At 38.7% G+C, this 27,817-nt stretch overlaps 1 protein-coding gene and 2 non-coding genes across 3 annotated transcripts in view; 1 reads left to right on the forward strand and 2 right to left on the reverse strand.

Annotated features, from left to right (window-relative positions):
* Nucleotides 1-2,041: 2,041 nt before the first annotated feature.
* The window catches only part of DSG4 (desmoglein 4), a 38,435-nt gene continuing 12,659 nt past the window's right edge, over nucleotides 2,042-27,817 (reverse strand). Inside the window, exons 4-17 of the mRNA XM_052660372.1 lie at nucleotides 27,446-27,577; nucleotides 25,197-25,352; nucleotides 24,461-24,605; nucleotides 23,696-23,862; nucleotides 23,291-23,425; nucleotides 21,951-22,136; nucleotides 16,261-16,532; nucleotides 14,848-14,987; nucleotides 11,900-12,127; nucleotides 9,461-9,757; nucleotides 7,981-8,123; nucleotides 7,594-7,657; nucleotides 5,681-5,889; nucleotides 2,042-2,809 (exon numbers count right to left, since the gene is read on the reverse strand). Coding sequence (XP_052516332.1) covers nucleotides 2,042-2,809; nucleotides 5,681-5,889; nucleotides 7,594-7,657; nucleotides 7,981-8,123; nucleotides 9,461-9,757; nucleotides 11,900-12,127; nucleotides 14,848-14,987; nucleotides 16,261-16,532; nucleotides 21,951-22,136; nucleotides 23,291-23,425; nucleotides 23,696-23,862; nucleotides 24,461-24,605; nucleotides 25,197-25,352; nucleotides 27,446-27,577 — 3,042 coding nt within the window. The remainder of the gene's footprint in view (nucleotides 2,810-5,680; nucleotides 5,890-7,593; nucleotides 7,658-7,980; nucleotides 8,124-9,460; nucleotides 9,758-11,899; nucleotides 12,128-14,847; nucleotides 14,988-16,260; nucleotides 16,533-21,950; nucleotides 22,137-23,290; nucleotides 23,426-23,695; nucleotides 23,863-24,460; nucleotides 24,606-25,196; nucleotides 25,353-27,445; nucleotides 27,578-27,817) is intronic.
* Nucleotides 4,017-4,089, reverse strand: TRNAC-GCA (transfer RNA cysteine (anticodon GCA)). The gene has a single exon. It is a non-coding gene; the product is annotated as a tRNA-Cys (tRNA).
* Nucleotides 12,249-12,320, forward strand: TRNAW-CCA (transfer RNA tryptophan (anticodon CCA)). Its single transcript has one exon. It is a non-coding gene; the product is annotated as a tRNA-Trp (tRNA).

A 27,817-nucleotide genomic window follows, 5' to 3' on the forward strand; every position in this document is an offset into this window, starting at 1 on the left:
TTATAAAACATTATTATATTCAGTAATATATTGCAATCAGAAGCATCTAATCCAAAAGAGGGAACATTTTAAAAGAATGCTTTTCTGAAAGAAGTTTATAAATTCTGTCTTGTCAATGTCTTCTTTTCCCTTCACCTGATAAGACTTTTCTAAAAGAACCCATTTATTCACTCTATGGGGCAGTAGATATAATTCAAACTACTTCTATTGTATTTGTTTATTAAATCTCATTTCCTGGACTCCTGGGTTCATTTTCAAATGTTAATACAAATGCTATGTCATCTTTATCAGTACCCTCTTAAGCAGGAGAAATCTTGCTTTTTGCCTTTTATTTTGTTTGAGATGATGTTTTTAACATATGCCAATTTCAGAGGCTTGATTCCTAGAATGATGGAGAATTTCCTCTCCACTGATAATGTTGAGAGAAAAAATGAAATGGTTCTGATCTCATTTCCATGGATAGTATGGAGGAATGCATCCACCAGAAGTAGGATTTCTCTTTTTGAAGCACCATTAAATCTTTGCATATTGATAGTGGGACAGATCACAGAAAATTTTTCTATAAAATGAAAGAACTGGACAAGAGATTGTGAAAGGCCCCAAATTCTTCAGCACTTTTACTTACAAAAATATTAAGCAAGAAGCACTACAGTTTTTTCCTTCCAGAAGAAAATAAGCCCTGAAAATAAATTTATTCCATTTATATTATTTTGCTAGTCACATCATTATACTTACTACTATATAGTTTACATATTCTACAGAATTAAATAAAACTATCTCTCTAGAGTTTCTTTTTCTCAGGACAGCTTGATGCCTAGTAAAAATAAGCAATCTGTGCATGGGTTTCCATTTTATTTATTCAACATTACTAGTAGCATTAAAAAGAGAAACACAACTTGGTAATGGAATTAAATATTTTGTTAATTATTTTTGGTAGGAACTCAAAGCCATATCCTCAGAGTTTTAAGTCTAGAAATGAATTAGAAGCTTTTTGAAGACAGGAATCTTGCCAGTTGTCTTCAACTAACATTCAGACAAGACCAGCACTCAACACAGAGAAGCTTCCAAGTAAATATTGTTGAATGTATGCAAAATTAGAGAGGTGCTTTCAGAGGCTATCTGGTTGCCAGAGGAATAGTCTATGACTTAGGTCAGTTAAACTGATTAAACCACATTTCATATGGTTTTCTGACATAATTAACAAAAGCAGGGAAGAAAACGTTCTCTAAGGAGTAAAATCTCCAATACTTCTCCTGGAAACTGTTTCTGTTGTCATGTTGTTATAATTATATTTCTGCTAGTCTAAATTAATTTACAGTTGATGATATAAATCAATAAAGTGCAATAAGAATTCATCCATATTGATATGAATATATGCATATCTATATATGTATATAATTCCTTTTGATGGACCATTTTCAGTGACACATTCAGCTAAGAACTCTTTCCCTGTATTATATTAAGCATGCCCTAATCATTGCATATCTTGAGAAACCATTTGATGAGACAAGTGACTTTAGATCTCTATTAACAGATTCTCCATGTTCTTTTTCAATTTCACTTCAAAAGTGTACATTTAATTCATTTTTTCCACTTAAAAGTTTTAAATAGAAATATGTATTTATGTATGTATTCATAACATATGTATTCATGGCTATTGAATGCAGACAAGGCTTGTCTATGCAACCTTTAAGAACAAGAGCATCTTGGTTTATGTGACCAGTTTTACAGGCCTGAAGTCCTTAATATTCACTGTATGAATTATGTTCTATTTATTAGACAGTATCAAAGGATGTAACACATTTTCTTGAAGTTTTTTTGGCACATAATAAATCAGAAAAAAAATTTTTTTTAAGGCTTATCTAAAGTGCTTAGCCATATTTACTCCCCAAAAGATATAATCAAAGAATCTCACTGAATTTAGAATTTCTGAACATTTGTTGACTTAAAATGTTAAATATGGTGCACTGTGCATTTTTGATGGATATGTTGGTGATTACAAGGTGCATGGTCTCCATAGAGAGTATTGACCATATAACACTTACTGTTGGGAGTAATGTATGTTACTGTACCGTGTTACTCTGTGTCGAGAGGTCACTGGGGATGTGGAACCAATAGTTTGGCTTATGCGAATGTCTGGACTCACCATTTGTGTCACTTGAATTTCTGGTCCTACCAAAATACCACCGCTCATCACAGGTCCCCTACAACCATCACTCACGCTACTACTGCTCACGTCAGGCCTACCAGGACTAGACACCACTCTCTCAGCATAGATTACATTGTGTGTGTTGGCTAACTCAGCAGGGACACAGATGTTCCCCTGAACCTCATAGACAGGTGCCATTACTGTTTCCGTTACTACAACATTGGGTGCAAGCGGAGGATCAAAGACAATCGTAGTGGGTTGCACGCACGGATCAGCAGTAGTGTAAGTCTCGGTCACTACAATATCCCCGTGCATCACGGGTTCAGGTATTGCCATTTCTTCTTTGAACTCAGCCTCTGAGAGAGTCATTCCTGAAGATTCATTAACAAAGTAGTTCGGTCCAAGTAAAGGGAGGTCAGTGCTGATGGGGATACAGGACTGCTGTGAAGGAAATGGGTCAATTTCTGTGTCTAAGCAGATTTCAGCAAGAGTCTTAAATTTTGGATCTAAAGTTTCCATGTAGCTTTCATCTAAATCATCCACAATCCAACTGCAACAGCCAATGGAGCCCACAGGAGACCCTACTCCTTCGTGGTCATAAATGAGCAAACAATCGTTTGCAGGGCGGCCTTCATCTTCGCCTGCATAAGCATATGCTTTCTAAAGTTGGAAGAAAAACAGACAGTTAGAAGTTTCTTTTCTCTATAAAATAATTAAAGAAGAACAACAACAATGCCTTAGAGACATCTGATCTAAGATGATTTAATGGAATGAACTGAGAGATACCCTGATTGATTGCCGTATTTCTAAATAATTGGAACTCTGAAAGGAGATCAGTGTGCATAGTCTTTTGTTTCTGGGTGGTCTAAAATAATAACATATTTAGTTATGTGCAAAACATTTATTTAAGGAGAGATATTTGATCAACTTGGAATAAAAACATCTATAGAGGTGTACACAGCTCTGTGTTTCAGAGGTTTATTTTATGTGGCCTAGGTGAAGAGAGCTGGGGTGTTTCTGGAGTTATGTTATCAGGAGGGACTTATCTACTGTGATTTTTAAAATTTTTTAAAATGACAGACCCTTGAAATGAAATCCTAGGCGTAACCTCAACATGTAGAAGTAATGAAATGAGAACTTCTTTGTTTGAAGGTGTGTGGAGGGAGCAGAGACCTGGTGTTTCCCTTCCCTATTTGCCTCAACTGCTATAGCCCTTGGTGGTTTCCATGAAATCCCACAGGGCCTGCCCAACACCATCCAAAATCCCTTGATACAATCTGACCCTTTTTTTCTTTTATAAATAAGGTAACCACAGGCCCAGAGAAGGTGAATGCCACGCCCAAGACTTAAATAGTTGTCCAATACAACGTCAAATCCACCTATCTTTTCTCCACTGCATCATGCTGCTTTCCCTATGGTCTGTACCAGCGTCTGCATCCCTACTTTTTCTTAAAAAAAAATTTCTATTTATTTATTTGGCTGTGCCAGTTCTTAGTTGCGGCACACAGGATCTTTAGTTGTGGTATGTTGGATATAGTTCCCTGCTTCTGCTGCTGCTAAGTCGCTTCAGTCGTGTCCGACTCTGGGCGACCCCAAAGACAGCAGCCCACCAGCAGCCTGGTGGCTCCCCAATCCTTGGGATTCTCCAGGCAAGAAAACTGGAGTGGGTTGCCATTTCCTTCTCAGTTCCCTGACCAGGGAGCAAACCCAGGGCCTCCCACATTGGGAGTGTGGAGTCAGCCAGTGGACCATCAGAAAGTGAAAGTGAAGTCTCAACCCCTGGACTGTAGCCTACCAGGCTCCTTCATCCATGGGATTTTCCAGGCAAGAATACTGGAGTGGGGTGCCATTCCCTTCCCCAGGAGATCTTCCTGACCCAGGGATTGAACCTGGGTCTCCTGCATTGCAGGCAGACGCTTTACCATCTGAGCCACCAGGGAAGTCCATCTGGACCACCAGGGAAGGCCCTAAATCCTACCTTTAGAAGTAAATGATTGTAGGTCTTGAAATCAATTACTCATGAGTTTGGTATCACCTTAAAACTTTGCTGTTGAACATTTTACATGACTAGTAAAATGGGCTAGGAAGAGGATAGCCCTCTCTTGCCTGCAGCACAAGTTAGCTGCTGGGCTGGGTGGTGGTAGTGCAAAAAAAGTGACTGGAAAGAAGAATGGATACCACTCTGCAGAGGCTTTACCTTGCAGAGGGCAAGGCCGGTTCTCACCACTTGAAATTCAGTGCCATGTTTTAATGTAAGAAAAATGCTAAAATGTTTGGCATGACCTCACTGCCCATAGAGAAAGAAGAATGCACTTTGATTTTTTTGGTCCCATAAAACACCAGTTGAAACCAAATGGAAAAAAGAAAAAAAAAAGCCCAGTGCAATTTTGACAGGAATGGCAAAGTTCCTTAAATATTAGTGTGACTTTTATGAATGATTCTTTGAATATAATTTCTAGGACACTTCTACAACATGTATATAATTTGTGCCCATTTGCCAAATGTACTTGAGTGGTGTGGATGACTCATTTAAATTACTGATACTATTCATGCTCTGTCTATAGTGGTATTGGTAACCACCAATTTTAAGATACAACTTACAACAACATCTTTAGCATCTTTTGTTAAGAGCAGTGGTGAAACTCGTGTGTTGCCACCATAAGGAGTAAAATGGGCTAATTAGAATATGAGATAAAATGGACTGCTAAATAAGAGAAATAAAGGTACTAAATAGGAATTCACAAGATAATTTAAATAAATCCTGTGTTTATCCTTTGTGCTACCTTGTTAGGCCATCCCAGTGCCTTGTGTCTTTCCTCCTGGCATGCTCATAGACCCACGATCCTCTCCCCTAGTGAGGGACACAGTGCCTGGGGCCCTGAGTAGAGATGGGGAGACCTGGGTTCCAGGCCCTAATTTGTCATCAAATCTTGGTGATGCCCTATTCCTCAGTTTCTGCTCTCTTTCTTCCCTAATTCTGGCTTTTGATTTATTTTTTCTCCTTTCTGTTGGAGGTATCTGCAGGCCTGAAAGGACACCGTGAAGAACAGACATGAACACACAGTTTTTCTTGATCGGGATTCTCTTGCTTTGCTCTTTACTGTGGGAAACACTGGGAACACCAGAAAGAAACAGAATACAGGAAAATAGCAGAAGGGAAACAGAAACTGATGAGATACTAGCCTTTTTCACAGTCGTCAGAGGTTGGATATGACATGTTTCAGTAAGTTGGCTTTTTGTATTTTAAGGAAAAATGAAATATTTTCAATTCAAGATTGGGATAAAGTTAAAAGTAACTGAATATATCTCAGAAAAGAATCTTCTGCCATTGTTATTATTATGCAGTCTCAAGAGTGAATGATAATATTGTTGAACTGTGTGCAGGGGAATTACCTCAGAGAAATATTGTTTTATTCAGGATTGGGGTAGAGTTAAGAGTCCCCGAATAGATTTCAGAAGACTCTACCACCATCGTTATTATTATTATTCAGTCCCAAGACTATTTTGTGGAGCTGTGTGCAGGGAAGTTACCTCAGAGAAATAGCTGTCCAGGAAAGCCAGGTTCAGGCCGGTGTCCCCATAGTCCCGCTGGATGCCCACCGCCGAGCTCCTCCTCCCCGCAGTGCCCGCTGCTCCTCCTGCTGCCAGGCCAGCGGCCGCCCCCAGACCGGTATTGAGTTCCACTCCCGAGACACCCCCTTCAACTGTTCCTCCTCCTGCATAGGTGTTAGTGTAGATTTCTGAAAGGAGACGGGGTTCAACGGTGCTGGAGTCATCTGCATTGTTTACCCGCGTAGACACTGTCAGCAACACCACCACCCCTTCCCCCCAGCAAAGGGAAGGCTCTGGAACACTAGTATATATAGGAGCAATTCCAACTATATCTATAATCTTCAGGCTTGCTGATAAAAATAAAACTAAATAAACAGTTCAAAGGGAGCTGGGTATCAGGTGTGGCTTTGTCACCTTTTGGGAACCTCCATCCCAAAGACTTGAAGGTGCAGAAGAGGCCAAAAGGACCAGAGCCTCCGTTTTGCCCGTACCAGTTCCTTCTCTGGCTGCCTCTGGCAAGCTCCTCAGGCCTGGCTGAGAAAACTTGCACTCACTCATGAGCCCTCCAGAGCAAGGCCAGCCACACATTTGCAGAAACTGAAACTCACAGTCCTCATTCACCCAGGTGCTGGATGGGGAATGGGCTTCCATAGGAGTGTTCAGTCACCTTAAGGCTCTTTGCAGTCAGAGTCTGGCTTGGGACACTCAGAAACCATCGCTGAGAAATCACAAGCCTGCTCTAGAACTGGGCAGCCTCTCGACTTTGTTCAGTTATTGCCCAATACTGGGTATTTTTCCAGTATTTTAGGGTGTTTCTGGGACTTGGTAAATTAGGAGAGGATAAGAGTGGTGAGGCAAATGCATGTATGAATTTAAGAAAAGTTCCTTATTTCAGCTCAGTCACTCAGTCGTGTCCAACTCTTTGCGACCCCATGGACTGCAGCATGCCAGGCTTCCCTGTCCATCACCAACGCCCAGAGCTTGTGCAAACTCATGTCCATCGAGTCCATGATGCCATCCAACCACTCATCCTCTGTTGTCCCCTTCAGTGTATTCTTGCTGCTGCTACTGCTAAGTCGCTTCAGTCGTGTCCGACTCTGTGCGACCCCATAGACAGCAGCCCGTGAGGCTCCCCCGTCCCTGGGATTCTCCAGGCAAGAACACTGGAGTGGGTTGCCATTTCCTTCTCCATCAGTGTATTCTTAGGAGAACGTATTTGCTGCTTCGTTTTTTCTTTCTTTCTTTTTTTTGAACTGCTTGTTTTATAAATAATGGTAGCACTTACTGTGCAAGGTACTATTCTAATGTATATTTTGTGATATACATATATACATACAGCACATATATCATCCACACATTCGTATACAATATATGTAACATATATGATCCATATTATATATCACATACATATAATATGTAATATACATACTATACATATATAATATGCATACTATACCTATAATAGATAATATGTAGACTATACATATAACATATAATATGTATATATATGTATGATCATTTACTCTTCATAGCAACACTTTGAAGTAGGTACTATCATAAATTCAGTTTCAAAGAAGGAAATTGAGGCCCAGAGAGGTGAGGTGTCTTACTCAAGGACTTAATTACTAGTAAGAGGCTGAGCTGGGAATCAAACTTAAGCATTCTGGTTCCAGACTTTGCCCTTTGAATTGCTACATCGTTCTTCACTGACAGTAGTTTAAGACAGAAAAATAAAGTCACCACTTCAAATATGTAACTTTCTCTCCACTCACACTGTCCTCCAAGAAAAATGACAGATGTGCTGATTTTTGGTAAGGTACTACACATGAGATTTGTCTGGCTGAACAATTTGCAGATTTTAAAAAGGAAAACAGATTTTGACATCCACTGACCAGAGGAATCCATACGGTCCTGGGTATTAGAGGCTGTCATTGGTACACATATGTTGGACACATCCTGAAAAGAAAAAAATTTTAAATAATTGTTTTATGTTAAACATTTTGAAATATATATTTAATCACTTATTTTGTCTGCACTGGTCTTAGTTGTAGCACATGAGACCTTTAGTTGTGGCATGCGGGATCTAGATCTCTGGCCAGGGATCGAACGTGGACCCCCTGCATTGGGAGCACGGGGTTTTAGCCACTGGACCAGGGAAGTGCCTGTGTTAAACATTTCAAAAGTGATGTATGTTCAACTCTGTGCAGTTTATAATTATCAGGACATGCTGAATCCCACTGAAACACCGAGCTTCTGTGGAACCTGACGAATCCACTCACCCTGTCCTCAGGATGGGCCCCTTCTATTCTCCAGGACTGCACCACTCCTTCTCCCCCCTCAGGCACAGGAGCAAAACTCGTCCCCAGCCCTTCTGGCTGTTTTCGTTTGCAGCAGCAGCAGAGGAGCAGCAAGAGCGGTGCCACTGCCCAAGAAAGTGGAAAGCAAGAGTCAACACATATTGCTCAATTTAGGAAGTCACCAAATGCATCGCTTTTGGGAAAATGTGGCATGATATTCAGAACTAGAGGGAAAAATACAAATGTAATGCATTTATTTCCCCTGAAGGACTGAGTGGGGCTTCCCTGGTGGCTCAGATGGTAAAGAATATGCCTGCAGTATAGGAGACCCAAGCTTGATCCCTGGGTCGGGAAGATCCCCGGGAGAAGGAAATGGCAACTCACGCCAGTATTCTTGCCTGGGGAATCCCATGGACAGAGGAGCCTGGTAGGCTACAGTCCATGGGGTTGCAAAGAGTCGGACATGACTGATTGAGTAACATTAAGGATTGAGGATACGTATCCGTGTTTATCAATACAAATCCACTAATCACTTAAGATCAGGTAAACTTTAATGACAGATTAGGCAAATAAGGTTCTTTCTTCCTGCTAATCTAAGACTCCAGACTGGTTGTTGGCAGATCCAGGGTTCAAATCCAGTTTTATATTTCCTAGTCCCCTATGTACATGTGTGCACATTTATACATGTGTGTTTATGTCTGTGCTTTTCCTATGTCCTAGACTGCTTTTCTGGATTTCCCCACACACCATGTTCCTTCTAAGAAGATCTTCAGCTTAAAGTCATTTTCTCCATCAGGACTTCCCCAGCTTTCCTGTTTAGACTTAATTACTTCTGCCTTTCTGCCCTTAAAGGACTCTGCTGAAATTGTCATGACGGGATTACTTTATGCTCTGCTGTGTTACCGGACATGACTGAGCGACTGAACAACAGCAAAAATCCTATACTTAGGGACTTGCATGTTTCCCATCTTTTTGACCCTCACTAACCCTGGTCTTTATTTTGTTGTTGTTGTTGTTGTTGTTCAGTCGCTCAGTCATGTCCGACTCTTTGGGACCCCATGGACTGCAGCACACGAGGCTTCCCTGTCCTTCACTAATTCCCAGAGTTTGCTCAAACTCATGTCCATGGAGTTGGTGATGTCATCCAACCATCTAATCCTCTGTCATCCCCTTCTCCTCCTACCCTCAGTCTTTCCCAGTATCAGGGTCTTTTCCAAAGAGTTGGCTCTTCACGTCAAGTGGCCAGAGTATTGGAGTTTCAGCTTCAGCATTTGTCCTTCCAGTGAATATTCTTACTTTACCATTATTGAACAAGTAACATGCCCATATCAGTCCCATTGCTTACTTCCAGATTTCCACAAACATTGCCATAGGTATCAAAAAGAAATGGCCATTCCAGTGAACCTGATTACATTCTTATTTTGATGAACTGCTGAAAAGAGGGATTTAATCCAGTACTTACGAAGCAGCAGTAAGACGCCCATAGTGATCATGCCAATCCCTGTTGATCCCATACCAACATTTGAAGCCTCAGTTTGGTCGTCAGTGACAGACACACTGGTAACAGAGCTACCATCCCTGGTGCTGACGTCTGTGGTGCTCGAGGACAAGCACATGTGGTTGATGTCACAGTCACAGGCCCTTAACTCTATGATCTGCGGCAATTCGCATGCTCTGTTAAAACTGTCCTTTACTAGGACTGGGATTTCGTAGTATCCAGAATATAAAGTCTGCTCAGCTTTCAGGATTGCAGAGGTAGCTGAAAAGCAAGAGAGAAACTAAATTAAAGATGGGGTACATATATACAATGGAATATTACACAGTCATAAAAAGAATGAAGTCACATTGCAACAACATGAACAGACCTAGAGATTATAATACTAAGTGAAGTCAGACAGAGAAAGAAAAATATCATATGATATAGCTTATATGTGAAATCTAAAAAGATGACACAGATGAATTTATTCACAAAACAGAAATAGACTCACAAACATAGAAAACAAACTTTTGATTACCAAAGGGGAAATGGGGGAGGGATAAATTAGGAATTGGGGATTAACAGATAGATACCACAATATATAAAATAGATAAAAAATAAGGTTCTACTGTATAGTAGAGGGAACTCTACTCAATACTCTGTAAAAATCCATATGGAAAAAGAATTTGGAAAAGAATGGGTCTATTTGTATGTATAACTGAATCACTTTGTTGTATACCTGAAAGCAACACAGAAATTGTCAAGTGACTATACTTGAATATACAGGAAAAATTAAAAAAATTTTTGGGGAGTAACTCTTCCTAATACCCATGATTAACTTAGGATCTGACTTTTTTTCATGCTCCTTTAGTCACAGAATTCATTGTCAGTTTTTAAAAATGAACACTTATGATGCTTATTTCCAGAAACAATACTTGGCATATAATATGCACTCAGTGGATATTTGTCCAGTGAATGAAGAATATTGAGCTGAAAGGAAATATTAGAAGTTTTCTATTTGGGATGACAGCTTCCAAATACCCTCATGAAGACTGTTGTTCATCTCTTATTCAAAATCACTGTCTTAACATTTAAAATTATTCTAAAAACTATTATTTTACTAATTCTTTGTGCTGTGATTATCTATTGATTTTTATAGAAACCATTGCTTAAAACGTAGGTTGAAATTTATCAACCTGAGGAGGCCTTAGGAATGATTTACTCCTAAATCATGAATAGTAATTGATGAATCCTTAACAATTATTATTATTGTTAATTATTATTATTATGGGTTATTGCTTTCAGTTAGCTATGTAATAACTTGGCTATGTCTACCAAAATGTAACGTGAGCTCAAAATAAGAGTCAAATAAGGCACGGCCCCAACCTGTTAAGTGGGATTTTTTCTTTTCTTCAAGACCAGCATGTAAATAGGACCCTAAGACTATTCTTTCCAATAAGACTATATTTTTTACTGGCAAATCTGTGATAGAAATATCTCACGTTGAATATTTTTTCTTGTTTTTCCTCATAAAATCTAGGATATGAATGAGGAAAAAGTAGTTAGCAATTATTTAAGAATAACATTGAATTTTGTAGGGAAGAATGAACTCAGAGTTATCTTGATTTTAATGCAATTGCTTAGCTTTTAAAAATATTAAGGTGGTTTTGTGTGAAAGGGCTAAAAGGTTTTATGGTGAAAACAGGTTACCTAATTTCCTCCAAGTCCTTAATGGTGGCATTTTTTTTTTTTCTGGCATCATTTTAGGATGAATGGAAAAGTTTGGTGGCCTCAGAAAGGTGGATTTTTCCTCTTACCTTGAACTCTGATTGCCATCTTACCACCCTACCCACAACGTCTCTCCTGTTTCTCCAAATGAATGTCTGATGAGGGAGCTATTGTGGCCAGAATGGGGGCTTCCCAAGTGGCAATTTACCAGGTGGTAAAGAACCCCCTGGCCAATGCAGGAGATTTAAAAGATGCAGGTTTGATCCCTGGGTTGGGAAGATCCCCTGGAGGAGGAAATGGCAACCCTCTCTAGTATTCTTGCCTGGAGAATCCCATGGAAAGTATAGTCCATAGGGTCGCAAAGAGTTGGACACGACTGAAGAGACTTAGTAGGCACATGTCCAGAGTGAAATTCTCTCAAAACATTTCATTTTCTATTATACATCTAACATCTCAGGAAAAAGAACCCAAGGTACATAAATTGTTAAGATGCCTGAAATGATATCTCAACTTTTATCAATGTGAGGCCTTTATTTTAAAGTAGCAAGAGTTACCATAAACATGCATACTATTATGGACTCTTTACACTTTCGGTGGACATAGAGTTTGAAAGTATTATTATGTGACTTGACAAATTATTTAGTAATTGTTTTTGCTTTTGTCCTTAGAGTGTAAGCAAATTTGCATTCTACTTACCATTTACTGATCTGATATCCCAAATGTCCGCTGTCCCTGGGGGTTCATTAACAACACAGAATGTAAAGGGAAACCCATAAGAGTGACTGTTAACGCCTGCAGCAGAGATCAGGATGGAGGGAGAGGCAATGCAGATGGTTTCTCTCTCAGCAACAATGACTGGGCAGTAATCATTGACGTCAGGAACTTCGATACATATGGTTCCCGTGGCCGTTTTTACAGAACCATCTGAAACAGCAAGACATATAGGGTGTTGGGGTAAATGGTGTTGGGGAGAAAATTCTTTCTCATCTCCCATGATGATGCCACAGCATGGAGGAATAGCATGACTTGACTCCTGAGCTGGGCTTCCCTGGTGGCTCAGAGGTTAAAGCGTCTGCCTCCAATGCAGGAGACCCGGGTTCGATTCCTGGGTCGGGAAGATCCCCTGGAGAAGGAAATGGCAATCCAGTCCAGTATTCTTGCTTGGAGAATCCCGTGGACGGAGAAGCCTAGTAGGTTACAGTCCACGTGGTCCCTGAGCTGGTGCGTGATAGGACCCTGCCTGCTTAAATCTCCTGAAGCCACTCTTGCCTTTGCTCAGCACCTTCCTGGCACAGTGGCTTCTTTTTAGTTCTTTGAACTCCTTGTTTCCTAAACCAAACACTTGAGCCTTCTAACCACTCTTCCTAAAATGTTTTTCATCGCTGTTTCATTCAGCTACATATCTCAGAATGCAAAATTCAGTGTCCTTTCTCAGAGGTTTACTGCTTTCTAGTCCACCATATCTCCCCAAATGAGACCCCTGTAGTCCAGTTTAGAGCCTTTCATTCTGGGTACTTTTTGAGTCCGGTGTTTGTGGAAATAACTGCAATTGAAGTTAAATAATTGTTTGAGTATTTTTTTTTTTTCTGTTTCATTGTTTAAATCCATCCATTAGATAGACACTATTTCTCTCTGAAATGGTACTTCTGAAAACAAATATAAATATATTTGCTTTTTTCCTAACTCATTTGAAACAAATTTTGGGTTAGTATATTATTAGAAGGTACAGAGGATCAAGAAATAGGAGTCTGGGCTTTTAGTCTACTTTTATACTTTATATTGAATAAAGAATTGTTTTGTTTTTTACTTGCAGAGAATCTTACTATTTTCATTTGTAAATCAGAACATTATCATCTCTAGATATTTTGCTAGGTCACTCTTTGTGAAGTTAATAAATGTCTTTTAAAGATGTCTTCTGTATGCCTAAATAGTAGAGTCATTTAGTTACTCGAATGATAACAAACCAGGAGCCTATTCATACTGTATATGGTTTTGTACAGGGTGTTCTTATACTCGATTTGGGAGTTGACTTTCTATTCTAGAGACACTAGATTGTCCTGCAGATTAGATTATGTGCTGTGTTGTTCTCTCATCCTCTTGAACTTCCTTATGGCCTTGGGCTGTGGGCTTCCCTGGTGGCTCAGCTGGTAAAGACTCCGCCTGCAATGCTGGATATCTGGGTTCGATCCCTGGGTTAGGAAGATCCCTGGGAGAAGGGAAGGTCTACCCACTCCAGTATTCTGAGCAGGAGAAGTCCATGGACTGTATAGTCCATGGGGTCGTAAAGAGGCAGACACGGCTGAGCGACTTTCACTTTCTGTGGCAAACCACAGCTAAAGCCACTGTCGACAGCATCTGCTGCTTGTTGTGTCTGCTATAGGCAGAGCTCCGCTTCTTTACCTAGTGGCCGCGCATCCTTGAGCAAACTTATTCCAACTCTCTGGAAGGCTTGTGCCAGTGCAGATACTCGGCTTAGGGGAATAAACAGTGGCCCTCGTTTTTAGGTTTCTGTGGGTACGTTTTCATATAGTTTTCTTTTCATTTACTTGACTAATTTTTTATTCTAGTTTTTGAACTAGAATTGGATTTTCTCGTATGACCCATTGGCTGTGATCAACCTGGCTAGAATTCATTTTCAGAATACTGATGCTAAATAAGACTGATAATAAATATTTATATAACTTACGTAGATGCTGAAAGTGACGCTCATAGGATGAAGACTAGAATGTATGGACTGTAATTGTTTGGGTATTACCATGGTTTCTCTTTTAATCCTATACTGACTGTTTATCTTTCTCTTTGTTTGGCTACTGTAAATCTCAGGAATAAACTTAATGCAGTGGTGCAATATCTATCTTCTATTAGGTATGTACTTGAGACATCTATCTTCTCCCTTCTTTCCTGGTTACTGACCTTTTTCTGCTGTTGCGTTTCATAGTGGCTGGTTTCCTAGTTACTGCTAGGAAATAGCAGTAGTTGCCTTTGCTCTAGAGAATCATTAACTGTTGCTAAACAAATTCCTGTTGCTACTCACCAAGAGGAACACTTAATAGATTTTCCCACACTGCTCAATTACAAGTTACTTCAGTACATCTGCACTTACGAATGTAATTTGAATCTTATATTTGTAATAACCTTGTGCTTTCTTGGTCTTCCAACATTTTTCTTTGGACAACAATACTCACACAGGCCTCTTATTGTAGCTCAGTTTCAGTGGTTCTGAAATAACTATACACTCGGGATGCTGCCTTACCTGTGGGTGAATTTTGAGCACACTTTGTAGCACTTACTTAAGTAAACATTTCTAACATACTCTACAAGCTGATCAATTCTCTCAAGAGATGAGGTCGAAAGCAGAAACTGAATTTTATTTATATATTTTAACTTTTATGCTTCACACTGTAAATCACCTACAATTCTGTTTTGTAAATAGGTGAAATAAATTATGACTTAAATGTAAATTATGATTATAAGGATACTGAACTCAGTCCTTGATCTAAGGTATTTAGAACTCTCTATAAGTCTTACAGACACCAATAAACTGTATGTTGGATTTGAGTCAATCTAGTATTAACATTAGAATGTTAGTTGTATTGAATGTAATAGTAATAATTTTATTAAGAATTGACAACAAATTTTCTTACCATCTATAGCCAGGATCTCTGCTGTGTATATCCCATTGGTAATATATTTTGACTTCTTATCAAATTCCCTAGAAAATTGTATCTCGCCAGTCCTTGAATCTATTTTTAACCAGTTGCCTGCGTCATGTCCTATGATATACCTGTTTTTAGATAAATACATTCATCATTTGCTTATATAAAAGATAATCATTTTAAGCCGCACAATGTGTTAATCTTATATATGGTATTTACATGCTTTATAGTGACAATTGAGTCAGTTTATAAAATGTATAGAGAATAATATTCCAGTATTGAACATATTTATGTACAGATTTACAACAGAATTTTATAATCTCATAATTCTTACTCTTCTAGCTCTTAATATAATTGTTAATAGAATGTATGAAATTATTTCAGGGCTGTTTATAAAATCATAATAGTGTTTATTGAAAGAATGTGAGAATGTGCTTTATTCATTTTCACATGTGATATATTTTTTTCTTAGATTTTAGTACATATTGGTTTCAGAGCCCCTCATTGTTGGCCTGTTAGGGGTTGTGGTATCATCTGCTTGTGTATGTGGATTTTTTTTTTTTAACGTATAATGAATTCAAAGCTTTTGACCTTGTTGGTAGAACATCTGTTCTCTGTACCAGGCATAAATTCAAATGTCCAAGACACTTATCTGGCACACTGTTTCCTCTGATAGACTTCACAATTTTTGTTGTCTACCTATTTATTAGCTGATTAAGTAATCAAAAATTTTTATGTCAAAAGTAATTTATAGGTCAGTAGACTTTGTTCATTCCAAAAATATTGGAAGGAAAAGATAAAGAGAATATGTGTATATTTTGCTATAGTTATTTTCCAGGATATCTTACATAATCTAACTCATATATAATCTATGTATCTAATGACCCTAATACCTACCTTTCTATTTTTTTCAGCTCTGATTCTCTCAAGATTCATCAAATTTCTGAAACATCTATTTTTCAGCCTCTTCTTTTTTTATTTACTTTTTCATTTTAGGTCAAGTAGGAGATTGAAATTAGCCCCAAAGTCATTAGATAACACAGATTTTAAGGAAAAAAAAGTGACTCATCTTTTATGATGTCTGATTGTTTATAATATAGCTTAATCATCCTGGGGCCAGTAGTACAGCCAGGCACAAAAGGTCAGAGAGACTCATAGAGTATCTGTAGGTGGCTCTTTGATCTTACAATTGCTCGCTGGACGCAACTACTCCTTTAACTTGTTGGAGCCCTTACTGCCTCTAAAGCACTATTAAAATTCTGAAATGTAGTTAGTACCGCAATCATCTTCTAAAACGAAGACAAAAAGCGAAGCAAAACTTCAAATATAGCACCTTCTAGTGAATTAATATAGGAAGAGCTGAGCTTTATCTTTTTAACACAAGCAAAATATCTGCAGTACCTGACGTTTGTTGCAGGATTTCCTGTATCCAAATCTATAGCTGTGTATGTGCCAAGCACAACATTCAATAAGGAATTTCCTTTTAGTCCTTCTCGCACACTGAATGTCATAGAATTTGGATGAAAAGCGGGTCCTTCTCTCACATTAACAACCTGAATTCTCACAGGGGTTGAGTGCATTCGGAATTGAGAGGCAACCGAGTGGTGAAACTCAGCTTGGTTTTTAACTCCAATGCTAAGATGAAAATTAGGCACTTGTTCATAATCCAGCATCTGAAATGATAGAAAGTTAAAAAAAAATAACAACAAAACTCTGAAACAGAAAAAAGACTTTCTTGGTAGAATTAGAAGTCAAAATTTAAAAAGCAGTACACTAAAATAAAGGCCAGGAGCTATGCAATTCTGCTCCTGAACCGATCGAACTTTGTTTGTTCCCGCATTAAGTATATCATGGGCTTCCCTGGTGTCTCAGATGGTAAAGAATGTGCCTGCAGGGCAGGAGACCCTGGTTTGATCCCTGGGTGGGGAAGATCCCCTGGAGAAGGAAATGGCAACCCATTCCAGTATTCTTGCCTGGAGAATTCCATGGACAGAGGACCTGGTGGGCTGCAGTTCATGGGGTCACAAAGATTGATTGACTAACACTTTCACTTTCACTTACATATATCAGACATGTTATATCCTTTATCTTTTGGCATAATCAGGTACATGGTACATGGACCATTCAGGCCTGTGACTTTAAGTTGGACTCTAGTTTCAGAGTTTTGAACTTCCTACATAAAACCCTAAAATGAAAGATGACCCTTCTTTCCAAATGCGGTGCTTATGAAAAATCAAAGTAAAACTTACTAGAATGAGATTAAAAAATCCACAGTTATTAAATGAATAAATAGTAGCCAGGTCTCTTTTGTAGAATGCCTTTCTGAGAATATTTTGGAAGTATAATCAGAGAACCTCGAAGCCAATATATATGATGTAATTGAACCTGTAATTTTGAAAAATGATGCAAACAACTTCTAAAGGAGAATTTGTGACTGTTATAGTCTATAGCTATTATAGACTATTAGAGCCCTCAACTATAATTTAATTGTGCTGAGTCTGGTGAACAAGAAGACTCCTTCATAGAGCACATTCAAATGAGAAAAGTCACCTTTGAGATGGGTTCTTTGGATAAAAGATGAATAGAATCTTTTGATCCAGAATGACTGATGTGGTGACATGAAAAGTCACCAACAATGATTCAGCACAAAGCTGAAATGAATTGTGGGCTCAAAAATGAATTTTCAATTGGAAGAGATCCATTTTCTCCATTTGTAAAGAAACAGTTGTAGAAAAGGGAGTACTGGGTGCTGTTAGTAGTGCCCTGGGAGCTAAGATAAACATCAATTGCAACACATTTACCAATAACAGGAGTTAAGACATGAGTAACATCAGCAAGAATCTTAGACAAATCTGTGCTTCTCAGGGAAATTCCATAACCTCATGAATGTTCTAGATTTTGGTTAAATTCTTCACAGGAGGTAATAAGATAGAAATATTCACAGGAATTTACTGGGGTTCTTGTTTGGGGCTGGTTCAACATGCCTCACTTAAAATTCAGCTAAAACCCTTGAGATTTGGGATTTCAGTTGCTGAAATTCCCAGAATTGACATTTTTCTAGTACAGATGTGTCTGGAAGAGACCAGCAGGGCACACACAATCAGGAAAGATCTTACAGAAATCAACAGAGGGAAAAATCTTCAGATGCTAGTTCTTTCCTATAACTTGGTTTACTGGCCCCGGATTACACTGTAGAGCACAGAGGTGGCAGTTAAGTATGAGTCTGGAATCAGAGACATCTGGTTGGAACTTGTCTTTGTCATATGCTGCCTAGGTGCACTTAGACAAATTAGTTTTCCTCTTTGGTTTTGTTTCACTTTCTATAAAAAAAGGAATCATAATATTTTCTTCCCTTAGTTGTGATGACTGAGATAATATGCATAGAGCCTTTATACACATAATACAACCCAATAACTGGTGTCCAGAGAGTGTGTGCGTGCATGCTCAGTCGTGTCTGACTCTTTGGGACCCCATGGGCTATAGCTCAGCAGGCTCCTCTGTCCATGGAATTTTCCAGACAAGAGTACTGAAGCAGGTGGCCATTTCTTCTTCCAGGGAATCTTCCCGACCCGGGGATCAAACCCACATCTCTTGCCTCTTTCATATTGGCAGGTGGATTCTTTACCAGTGTGCCATGTAGGAACAGGATCAGCAAGTGTGTAATAAATCTTGATTAGAGTTTTTATAAAAATACACAACCAGTATTTCTTTGTTAGAATTCCAATTGGATAGTATTTTGCTTTTCTTCTTGATGTTGAAGAGAATGTGTGCTTACTCCCCCATCTATTTATATTGTTATCCATACATATGTATTCATAAATACCAAACAAATTTATTTTTGACAAAAAGATTTTTCACTTTCTTAGAGGTCTTTCTCTTGTTTAGCTACACCACAGGGGCCAATCCTAAGGAGGGTAGGCCTGCCAGGATTCCATACCCAAGAAATGGGGTTAATTAATTATGGGCAATATTGAGAGCTGATGGGGAAAAGGAGAAAAAGGTTTGCTAAATTAAGGATACCACAGCCCTGAAAGGAGCAAGGTTTCTAGAACAAAGGGAAAACCATGAGGATGAATCTGTTAGGATTTTCTGCTCAGAAAATCCTTACCAGTGATTTATAAGTGGGATGGCTATAAAGTGGGATAGTTCCTAGAGAACTGGGACTATGTCTGATTTATATTCCTGGTACCCTTCATTTCTCAAATTTGGGTTGAACTGAATTATTTATAATGTCCTCAGACTAAGAAAAGGGTTCTAGAAATCTTAGGCAAAAGCTTATGACTTAGAGGTCACTTCCTACGAGGTTAAGTGATAGCTTGAGTGACTATGGAGAGAGTCCCAGAGGACATTAGTGACCTTGTTCCAAATGCCAGATCTTGGAAAATTACACATATATCCTCTACATACATAGCTCTTTTGGTTGTGTGCTAGCATACATATTCAGTTCAGTTCAGTTGCTCAGTTGTGTCCGACTCTTTGTGACCCCATGGACTGCAGCACACCAGGCTTCCCTGTCCATCACCAACTCCTGGAGCTTACTCAAACTCATGCCTATTGAGTTGGTGATGCCATTCAACCATCTCATCCTCTGTCATCCCCTTCTCCTCCTGTCTTCAATCTTTCCCCAGCATCAGGGCACACATATTAAGATTTTAAATTTCATTAGCCCTTCTACATTATTTTTATGTTTGAAAGCATATTGTTTTCTGCTCTTTGTAAGAAATTTGGGAAGTTATCATTCTGAAAAAATATACATACTTTGTTTACACCATGTCTAATACTACCTTGACCAATTTTTCATGAAATTGAAATTTCCAGTAGTTTTTTTTTCTTTTTTGCAATAATGTAAGTAGATCTTTGAAAAAGTTGTAGCTCTCACAGAAGACATTATGTATGTCATAGATAGTGCACTGCCTGAGTGATGAACGTGTTTTCTTTTTCATTTTTCTAATTTTGTAGAAATGATGAATTCTGCATTCAAGCTCAGTGACTCCTGTTTCGGTGAGAGCAGCAGTTTCAGTAAGTGGCATCATCATTACTCTCAAAGTTTGGTGAGTGGCTGCTATCTTCTGGACATGGGACCAGGTGCAAGAGATGGAAAGATATTTAGGTCAGGTTGTTTATGCTCAAAGATTTTTTGTTTTGCTCTTATTTTAGTAGTTTAGGAGGCAGATTAAAAGCAAAAAAAAAGTTATATATTGCAAGATAATATATGAAGACAGTGATAAAGGTAATAAGAATTTCATGACGTGTCTAGATCTTGATTTTTAACTAAGATGCAAGGTAGAACAAATTCTGATCCCTGGAAAGAAATGTGACTAAATATTCAGAGTTTGATGAGGTGACAGGCAACCTCCTGTCTCTCTCTTTCTATCCGTGTCACATTTGGCAGTTGCTCCTATTTGTTCCTTAATTTGTATTTTGACCGCATTCGCTTTAGATCAGGTTCCTAACTTCGAGACTTGTTCAATATAATAGTTATTTTCTTTCATCTTTCTGGAGTTGAGCTCATAATGTTACAGCTATTTAAAAACATACCTCAAAGCTTTTCTTGGTGTATAAATAGAGCTGGTGAATTTTTTTGGTTAAGGGCAGATAGTAAATATTTTAGGCTTTGAAGGTCAGATACAGTTTCCATCTTGAGCATTCAGTTCAGGAAATGGAGTGTGGAAACAGCCATAGGAAATATATGAATGAATGTGTGTGGCTGTGTTCCAGTAAAACTTTATTTGCAAAAAAGTGGCAGGTCAGATTTGGCCTGAGAGTCATAGTTTGCTGATCTTTGGCCCAAAGCCATGTTTCTCAAACAGGAAGTTCATCACATGTTCTTGGAGTCCTTGTGTTCTCTTAAGGAATTTTGAAATGTTGTATATTGATTTGAATGGCAATTTAAAAAGCACATACAGATGTTTTCCATGTTTTTGATGACTGCCTTATAAATTAATACACTGCATGACTTCTGTGCTAGTGGTTGTATTTTGTGGTAAAGTAGTAATACTTTAATTTCTCCAAACAGTGGCAAAAAGGACAGAAAAAATTCAATATATAAACAATATGTTTGCATCAGATGAGGGCTAAATGGCTTCCTAATTTACTGTCTGGAAAAAAGTATCACAGTAACTGGAATAGAGAAGAGTAGTAACAACTGAATAATCACAGTTCACACTGCGTGCTCAAATAAATATGTACATAGGTCTACTAGCATATGTTTTCATAGCTATAAGTTCTGTTTATGTTGTTAGTAGTAATTTTGTTTGTGAAAAATTAATTTTCCTTATTGCATTAATGCTAATTTGAATCTTATTGTTTGTAGTTTTATTTGTATTTTTAGATTTTATTGTTGTCTATAAAGCATAAAGTAGTTCAAGAAAAATTAATCTATAAGAAAAAAGTCGAACCCTGCAGTCCAGTACTCAGGGTTCTTAACATGTGTTCTTGCATCTCATCACTTTTCTCCATGAATACTCTCCAACCGCCCCACAGAACTGCTCATCCTGCCCGAACATGCTTTATGCTTTCTCACCTGTGTGTCTGTGGATTTTGTTACTCAATTAACAATCTCGGTTATAAAGTCCTAAACCTGATTCCATGACTGAAACCCTTTCAGCCACCTCTTGCTCAGAAAGATCTTATCTGTTAGAACTTATTTCATATTTCACCCATCTGGCTATTAATTGGGGTTTCCCAGGTGGTGCTAATGGTGAAGAACCCGCCTGCCAATGGAGGAGATGTAAGAGACATGGGTTCTATCCCTGGGTTGGGAAGATCCTCTGGAGGAGGGCATGGCAGCCCACTCCAGTTTACGCCTAATACCATAACATCTACCATGTGTTTTGTTTTTAACTCATATTATTACCTAGTTTGGAAGTACCTGCCTTATTTTCTCAACTAGGTGTTGGGCATTGTGAGAACAAAACAGACTTCTTATTTCTCTTGGTAATAAACACTGCGTTGCTGAACAGACCACTAACCCAGGTCACTTGTCCACACAAGTAGTATGCAAGGTTATGGTGCACTTGTTGCAGACAGATTCTCTCTCTGAGTATTCTAACCCTTCTTGGAAGGCGAATATTGTAGATCCCATACCGTACCTTGACGACTTTCAAAATGCCTTCGTTGGTTTGTGGATCTGTTTGAATATCAAACCAATTCCCATCATTTCCAGAGAGAATTAAATATTTTGCCAACCAGTTGTCAGTGCCTTCTTCGTCGAGATCAATTGTTTGAAATCGGATCAGTTCCGAACTTAAACAGTTCTCTTCGATACTCGCTGAGTACTGAAATGGCATAGATCAATTTTATAATCAATTAATTTTCAAAAGGAAAGAGATTGACATCATAATTATTATTTGAAATACTAACAACAGGTTATGCCAATGATTTCTGCATCAGCCATCTGTCCTATCAGAAATATAAGAATAAAATGATTACAAGATAATAAAACTGGTTTCTTGTGCTGCAGGTGCAATCAAGGTCAAATGGGCACTTTGTTTTATTTTTCTTGCTTACTTTAAATTTTCCTTAGTTCTTCCTTTTACGTAAAGGGCAGGATGGTAATTATATTAGACTTTGTGGACCAGAGAGTTTGTGTCGGTTACTCATCTCTGCTGTTGTTAAGATCAAAGCAGCCACAGACAACACAGGACAGTGGTGGCCCAATAAAACTTTTAAATTTTAACCAAAACAGGCAGTGAGCCAGGTTTTTCCCTACTGTTTTCAATTGTGTGGCTCTTTATGAATATGGAAGTTGGAATGTTTGGGACTTTTCTGGAATTGATTCAGCAAATCATCAGGCAGAGAAAAATACATCAGTGTTGTTACATGATTCCCAGAGTTATGTTCATAAATTTCTACATTTCTGAGAGTAGAGAGTATAGAGGAGATAGTCCATTGCTGCCAAAGAAGAGATTTACCCAGAATAGTGAAACAAAGGCAAACATACTATTCAGTGAAAGTGAAAGTCGCTCAGTTGTGTCTAACTCTTTGCGATCCCATGGACTATATAGTCCATGGAATTCTCCAGGCCAGAATACTGGAGTGAGTAGCCATTGCCTTCTCCAGGGGATCTTTCCAACCCAAGGATCAAACCCAGGTCTGTCGCATTGCAGGTGGATTCTTTACCAGCTGAGTCACCAGGGAAGCCCCCAAGAACACTGGAGTGGGTAGCCTATTCCTTCTCCAGCGGATTATGTATATGATTATATGTAAGAAGTTCCAAAGTTTATATAGCGAGAAAGTTGAGTATCTATACATGTCATAACCCCATGGACAGAGGAGCCTGTTGGGCTGCAGTTCATGGGGTTGCCAAGAGTTGGACATGACTTAGCACAGCACAGCAGCATACATGTCATAGAACCAGGTTAACAAACCAGCAGGAAAGTAGATCTATTATCAACACTTACGGGGAAAAAAGAGTAGAAGAGTAACTTACGGAAGTTTTCTCCAAAGTAGGGAAATTATCATTGACGTCTAAAACCTTGATTCTGCAGTCACACTCTGAAGACAGTCCATCCGTAGCTCCATCCCGATCTGAGCCCCTCACGAGGAGGTTATACATGCTGTGTTGCTTAAGATGAAAGAGAATTTTAAGACTTTGACCTTGTTTGGAATACAATCCAACACATTCTGATTATTCCATTTTTCTTTTATAATTTTCTGTCATCTTTTTAACACAGTATTTTTTTCTTTTCATCATTTTCATTGAAAAGTAATGGCTGGACTACTTTTACTCTTCTCCTTTACACGAAAAAGGCATGGGCACACATGAATCATTTCATCTTTGTCTCTTCAAAACTGAACTCCTTGTGTTTAAAAATTCATTCACAGCAGGCTTTACCTCTCTGTCGAGGAGACTGGACGTCGTGCGCACTTCTCCAGTGTACCTGTTCATGATGAACATCGGTGAGCCCGCCGGCTCCTGAGACACGATCTTATAGGCGATTTTAGAATTCAGATGATTGTCTTCATCTGCGTCTGTGGCACTTAACTTTACCACCAGGGTGTCTAGAAATGAAGACGGGGGCGAAGAAGGTTTGGGAGTCTGTTAGAATCAACTCTGCAAATCATCAGGCATAGGAAGAAAGAGTAGTCTGCCTTCTGAATTCTCTTGTTCTAATTTTCCATGAGAATATAGTACCATGACTTTCCGCTTCACTGCTGATTACAAAAATAATGGTGGTTTGCGTCTATAAAATCCTTTACCGCTTATGAAGTTCTTATACTCTTTAAATGATTAGATAGCAAATTAGCACAATATAGGAGTCTTTTTAAAAAATCAATACTCTTTGTTTTTAAATGTACTTATTAATTTATTTAAAGTGACAACAATAAACTCATTCTGTTTACATAAGTCACATCTTTTTTATAAAAAATGAACTATATCACAATGGAATTTAGTGACATGGTTGACATTGTCTCATGTTTCTGCAAATGTATTTTTAAAAATCTTAGAAAATTAATACAATTAAAATAATTACTTTCCATTTTCAAATACAAATTTGGGTTTTTCTGATATTGAAATTGCCTGTATTTCAATCTACTAAAGCTTTTGACCAAGACAAATAGATGATGTAATGCAGTGAAGGCGTGTCACTCTACTTACTTGCATCGCTGTTTTCTTCAATGCTGGCTGTGTACACATTTTGTGTAAAGACGGGGGGGTTATCATTTATGTCCATAACTTTGACTCGAAGCTCAAGAGGACTTTCTAAGTCTTCACCCCGTGAATTCAGAGCCCGGCAATAAATCTGTGGAAAGTTGGGGGAAAAAACCACTTTTTTCATCAGAAGAAGTTAAGCAAGAATCTGAAAATATAATAGGTAGTGTGCAAAGCAACAATTTTCCCAGTAAATTCAGACTGTATTACTATCTAGTACTTTAAATATTATCAAGATAGTTGATTACATACATAATGTAACACATGAGAGAATCCTGAACTATAACTTTATATTTTTATGCTCTTTTCATGTATTTAAGTCCTTTATTTGATTTTGGTCTACTGTGTTTTATCAAAAGTAAGCAAACCCCATGGACAGTAGCCTGCACCAAGCTCCTCCGTCCACGGGATTTTCAAGGCAAGAGTACTGGAGTGGGTTGCCATTTCCTTCTTCAGGGAATCTTCCCAACCCAGGGATCGAACCCAGTCTCTTGCATTGTAGGCAGACGCTTTACCTTCTGAGCCACCAGGGAAGTCCATTTTCATACTCTTTTCATCTATTCAAGTCATTTATTTGATTTTGGTCTACTGTGTTTTATCAAAAGTAAGCATTAGTCCTGAGATGATATTTTTTAAAGAAAAAAAAAATATGCATAACTCAGAGCACACTGCTGTGACTTACCAAGAAAAGTGGTGTTATCTCTCTGTCCACCACTGAAGTGATGTTAATTTCCCCCGTCCGAGGGTTAATGGTGAACACTCCATAGGGCGGTCGATCGATTCCTGCCCCAGAGATGCGGTATGTAATCTTCTGATTCACTTCACAGTCTGATCGAATCTATGAAGAAAATGGCCAGAAGTGTGGTTTAATTTAGAGCAGGTCATAATCTGCCGAGTGTAGTGAACTGAGAAGGGAATGGGCTTTGTAGTCAGGTGGGCTTTGAACCAAAACCTGGAACCATGACTTATGGCTGTGTAACTCTGGAAAATTCACTTAGCTTTGCCACGCACCAGCCGATAATGAGATATTAACAATACCGCCTATACCCTAGGTTCTCTAATACCACCTAGACCCTAGGTTTGCTGTGGTGATTGTATGAGGCGGCATATACACCCCACCTCACTTCACCCCAATTCCTGGCATATGGCACGTACATGCTTGATGCTACACTTGTTATTATCAAAATATTCTTCAATTCTCTGGTTTTCTTTGTTCCTAGAGAAAGAATTTGAGAAGAAAACACCATCTTTACTATTTTTTTCAAAAGGTGTTTCACTGTCTAGACTTTAGTTAGAGATTTAATCAAAATTACCAATAAATTAGGAAAGCCAGAAGAGAAATACAGTGTTTAGAGATATTGGCAATAATTTTATCAATTGAAACCTACTGTATCACTCATTTGCCAAACAGATTTTGTGACAAAGATTTTTGCCATATAGGTTTTGAGTAGTTTTGTATATGCTGTTCATAAATTTAAACGAAGCTATTTCAATTTTGAAATCCCACCTGTATGCTGAAGATGAGAACACCCAGTAAGATACTAAGATTTGTTGCCCAAATATCCACACTTAAACAATGACAGCTGGAAATACAACTTGGATTAGTTCCCCTTAATCTAAAGATCTTATTTATATAAATGAAAATCCAGGAAATCCCCCAAATGTGAATAAGAAGAGAAGAAAAGGAAATGGCAACCCATTCCAGTATTCTTGCCTGGGAAATCTCATGGACAGAGGAGCCTGGGTGACTACAGTCCATGGGGTTACAAAGAGTCGGACATGACTGAGCGACTGGCACACAAGATCACATACCAATGGGATAACAAAAAGCTATAACTGTGAGTTGAATGGAAATGGTAACAATTTAAAGCTTTCCAAAAATTTCCAAGAGTTTGAAAACTTCTGAGAGAAAATAATCTCTTTTCTTGAGGTGAGGTTACAGCTTTAATATCAGTGGGATGCTTATTATATATGTACAGCTTTATATATACATTTAAGCTATGCATATATGTAGTACTTTAAGGAGAGATTTCTGGTAGATCACTGTAATGTTGATTTCATCATGAGGGAAGGGCCAAGATGTCCAGAAAGAGCTAGTGAGGCTGTTAATGTGGGTCCCTTCCTTCATGAATCAATTTATTATGTATTCTTTTCTTCACTCTCCTCCCTTACTAATTGCCAGTATTTAGAGTACTTGTTAAGACTCTTCTAAATTCTGGATGTAGGAATCTAGTGGAAATGTTTGACCCTGTCCTGACTCTCTTGGAAGGGATTAGTCAATAACTGTAAACTTCCCAGGTGGTGCTAGCAGTAAAGAACCCGCCTGCCAGTGCAGGAGACTCAAGAGATGTGGGCTCAGTCCATGGGTTAGGAAGATCCTCTGGAGAAGGAAATAGCAACCCACTCCAGTATTCTTGCCTGGGAAATCCCATGGACAGAGGAGCCTGGCAGGCTACAGCACATAGAGTCGCAGAGTCAGACACGACGGAAGTGACTTCACACAGGAATCTAATGGAAACTTTTGACACTATCCTGACTCTCTTCGAGGGAATTAATCAATACTGTAAACCTTTGATTTTGTAATATAAGACTATTGCATACATCATGCATACCCTTCCTATAGTGTAGACATGTGAGTACACAGAATGCAAACCAACAGATAAAGCTCAGTTGCGCAGGAGATCCAGATCTCCCTGGATCACTCAAGGACCCTCTGCTCTGTATTATCAGCTCCCAGAATGTGATATTCAAAACAGTATCTCAACAATGCAAACAAATTACTCCACATCACCCATCTTCGTAAGTCACTATGGTGTCCTGGAGGCTGCAAGTCCTCAACGTGTCTGGGGCCTTTCCTGCCCTGCAGGGGCCTTTCCTGCCCTGCAGAGGCCTTTGTTATCAGCACAGCCTCCTGTTTGTTTCATCACTTACTCTGGCAATCGGATTCCTCTTGGAGTTATCCTCTCCTTCCCGACAGGCCGCAGCAAACTTGACCCACTCCCGCTTCTGTCTTCTGACTGTTTGCCATTTTGCGGTGCCATTTTCCGCATCCAATTCCTTCACCTTAAGCAAAAAATGTTCCCATTTTGCAGTGTTAGAGCAGTTTTACTCAGTAAGGACATTTATTCAACACTGTAAGGAGCACCCAGAGGAAGCAACAGTATCGAATTTGAGAAACAAAGAACCTGTTTACTGTGTCACAACTCTGGATGGGCATAGCCTGGTCACCTTGACTTAGCAACTTCCCTTGGAATTGTCTCTTTCTAACTATAGGATTCTAGTAAAACAAATTTTCTTAGCTGT

This window comes from Budorcas taxicolor, chromosome 22 (genome assembly GCF_023091745.1).
Source record: "Budorcas taxicolor isolate Tak-1 chromosome 22, Takin1.1, whole genome shotgun sequence".
NCBI classification, from domain to species: Eukaryota; Metazoa; Chordata; class Mammalia; order Artiodactyla; family Bovidae; genus Budorcas; species Budorcas taxicolor.